The sequence below is a fragment of the Juglans regia genome, chromosome 12 (genome assembly GCF_001411555.2).
Source record: "Juglans regia cultivar Chandler chromosome 12, Walnut 2.0, whole genome shotgun sequence".
In the NCBI taxonomy this organism is placed as follows: Eukaryota; Viridiplantae; Streptophyta; class Magnoliopsida; order Fagales; family Juglandaceae; genus Juglans; species Juglans regia.
Genome location: NC_049912.1, coordinates 7,100,635 through 7,103,508, shown reverse-complemented (window position 1 = coordinate 7,103,508; position 2,874 = coordinate 7,100,635). Strand labels below are relative to the sequence as shown.

Below are 2,874 nucleotides of genomic sequence, written 5' to 3'. Positions count from 1 at the left end.
TAATTAATTAATGTATAATAATATATAGGAATAAATAAAACATGCACGAGAATCATATCATATCTTCTTAGAAACCCTTTTAGATTCTTATACATTCTCAAACATGAATTAATTAGTCAAGTTTTTTAATATATAAGAATGCAGATATCAAAATAAATGTTAGATTCTTCGAACCAAACAGCGCGCGCCCATGTACAGCACTTGTATTAACGTGTAATCAAAGTTTTGCAAATATATGGATTAAATTGAAGTTGGCAACACTCGTCATTTCTTGCACATGTTTCCAAAAACCTCAGATTCTCGTTCTTTCATTTTCCTTGCTGTTGACGTCGATTTTAATACCTTTCCTTTGCATGCATGGGTGGTTTTTCTTTATATATACCCACAAATCCTACGCATTTCCCTGTCTAATGTGTCAGTACTCAGCCATGGCATCTCATGATTCTCTTCTATCTTTTGCTTCGTTACCTTCTATACTCATCGCCATTAATATTGTTCTTTGTAGCTTCTCTCTCAGTACTTCGGCTGCTCTCAATAATGGCGGCTTCAGCGTGGATCTCATCCACCGCGATTCCCCTGACTCTCCCTTCTACAACTCTTCTGAAACTCCATTGCAGCGCACAGCCAAGGCTGTGCGCCGTTCCATCAACCGTGTCAATCATTTTAAGCCAAGTACTCGATCTTCAATTTCTCCCAAATCAGTTGAGTCGGAAATTATCCCAGATAAAGGCGAATACCTGATGAAATACTCTGTCGGCACGCCACCAGTACCAGTCCTCGGGATTGCAGATACGGGTAGTGATCTGATTTGGCTGCAATGCAAGCCTTGCACCGACTGTTACAAGCAAGCATTCCCGCTTTTTGATCCAGGAAAGTCCACAACTTTCAAAAAAGTCGCCTGCAATTCAAGGGAATGCGATTCTTTAGGACTAATATCCTCTTGCTCATCAGCATCATCATCTTGCGTATATTCAATGTCTTATGGTGATCTATCATTCTCATATGGGGACCTTGCTTTCGACACACTCACGCTCGGATCATCATCATCATCATCTGCGAGCGGCTCCCAACCTGCGTCATTTCGTAATATTGTCGTAGGCTGTGGACACCACAACGGTGGAGTCTTTGGTGGCGACGGCTCCGGCATTATCGGCCTTGGTGGAGGCATGGTTTCCCTTGTTTCCCAACTGGGTTCTTCTGTTGATGGTAAATTCTCCTACTGCTTGGTGCCCCTAGACAGTAACCGCTCAAGTAGAATGAGTTTTGGTAGTGATGCTATAGTTTCTGGTCCGGAGGTTGTGTCTACTCCCTTGGTATCCAAAAACCCAGATACTTACTACTTCCTAACACTTGAGGCCATCAGTGTTGGGAACAAAAGATTGGAATTGGGATATTCTTCCCCATTTGGGAACACTATAGAAGGCAACATTATCATTGATTCAGGCACGACATTAACAATACTTCCGGCAGGCTTCTACACAAAGTTTGAATCTGAAGTGGCAGAACAAATTGAAGCAGAACGCACTCCTGACCCGAGATATGTCCTGAGTCTTTGCTACAAATCTGCATCTGATAACATTGGCGCTCCCATTATCACAGCACATTTCAGAGATGCAGACGTGCAGCTGAATCAGTTGAACACCTTTGTTAGAATAGGCAAGGAGCTTTTGTGCTTGGCTTTTCGTCCGGACGAGAGCGTGTCCATCTTTGGAAGCTTGGCACAAACGAACTTCTTGGTAGGGTACGACCTCAAGGAGAAGACCGTGTCCTTTATGCCAACGGACTGCAGCAGGATGGATATGTAAATCAATGACATGGACATGATGTTTTGTTTGTATCACCAGTATTTGCTGTTTAAATAAATACAATCAAATTAAATGTTTAAAAATAATTTCTTTGATTTTTATTTAGAAGTTCTCGTGAATATTTTTTCCGGCAACTTTGATGGCCGGAAATAGGCTTATTTTTTGTAGTGGATGCAAATTTCTCAAAAGATTTTTAACATCTCTGATAATCATTCCCACTGAACTCCACTTCTCCTCTATGATGTCGATAGCATTTACCACTGAAAGTGCATCCCCTTTGAATATAGCTTGCTATAGACCCAATTCATTGCAGAGAATTGTAGCTTTAAGTGCTACCATGGATTCCCCCAGCTGTGCATCTAGAAAGATCTCCCTAGTTGATCTTAAAATTGCTACTACTTTACCTTCGGCCAATATCTTACAATGACTCCTATTCCAACTTTGCACTGCAATTTATCAATTGTTGCATCCCAGTTAATTTTATAAGTGTCAGGAGGATGTGCTTCCCATTATAATATAGATATTATAGCAACTATATAGATTATTATAATATACTATAGTAACTATACAGATTAATACATACTATATAGATTACTATACTATATAACCATATAATATATACTGTATACCTTACTATACTATATATACTAAATATACTATATTCTAGATTACTAACTATCTAGATTATTATATACTATATGAGAAGTGCTAAACACACAAAGAGAGTACATATAAATAAATTTACAATAAACGTAACTCTACAATCTGACGTGGCTTCATGTGATCTGTTAAATCTACTTTACAATAAATGTAATTCTACAATCTAATGTGGCTTCATGTGATCTATTAAATCTACTTTACAATAAACGTAACTCTACAATCTAACATACTGCATCAAGTCACATCAATTTATGAGTTTACTTTTATATAATCTCTTCGTGGTTAAAGTATTTCTCATACTATATAGATTACTATATACTATCTAATTTAATATAGTAACTATATAAATTACTATACTAATTATATATACTATATTATCTATATAGATTACTATATAGTATATACAATA

At 37.5% G+C, this 2,874-nt stretch overlaps 1 protein-coding gene across 1 annotated transcript; it reads left to right on the top strand.

The window, feature by feature from the left end:
• Positions 1 to 428: 428 nt before the first annotated feature.
• On the top strand, positions 429 to 1,805 carry LOC109010391 (aspartic proteinase CDR1-like). The gene has a single exon (XM_018991224.1). The coding sequence runs from the start codon at positions 429 to 431 to the stop codon at positions 1,803 to 1,805; it is 1,377 nt and encodes a 458-aa protein (XP_018846769.1).
• Positions 1,806 to 2,874: the final 1,069 nt, after the last annotated feature.

What these genes read in the sequence shown, in the direction of transcription:
- LOC109010391 (XM_018991224.1), top strand. Translation starts at nt 429, where the DNA reads ATGGCATCTCATGATTCTCTTCTATCTTTTGCTTCGTTACCTTCTATA.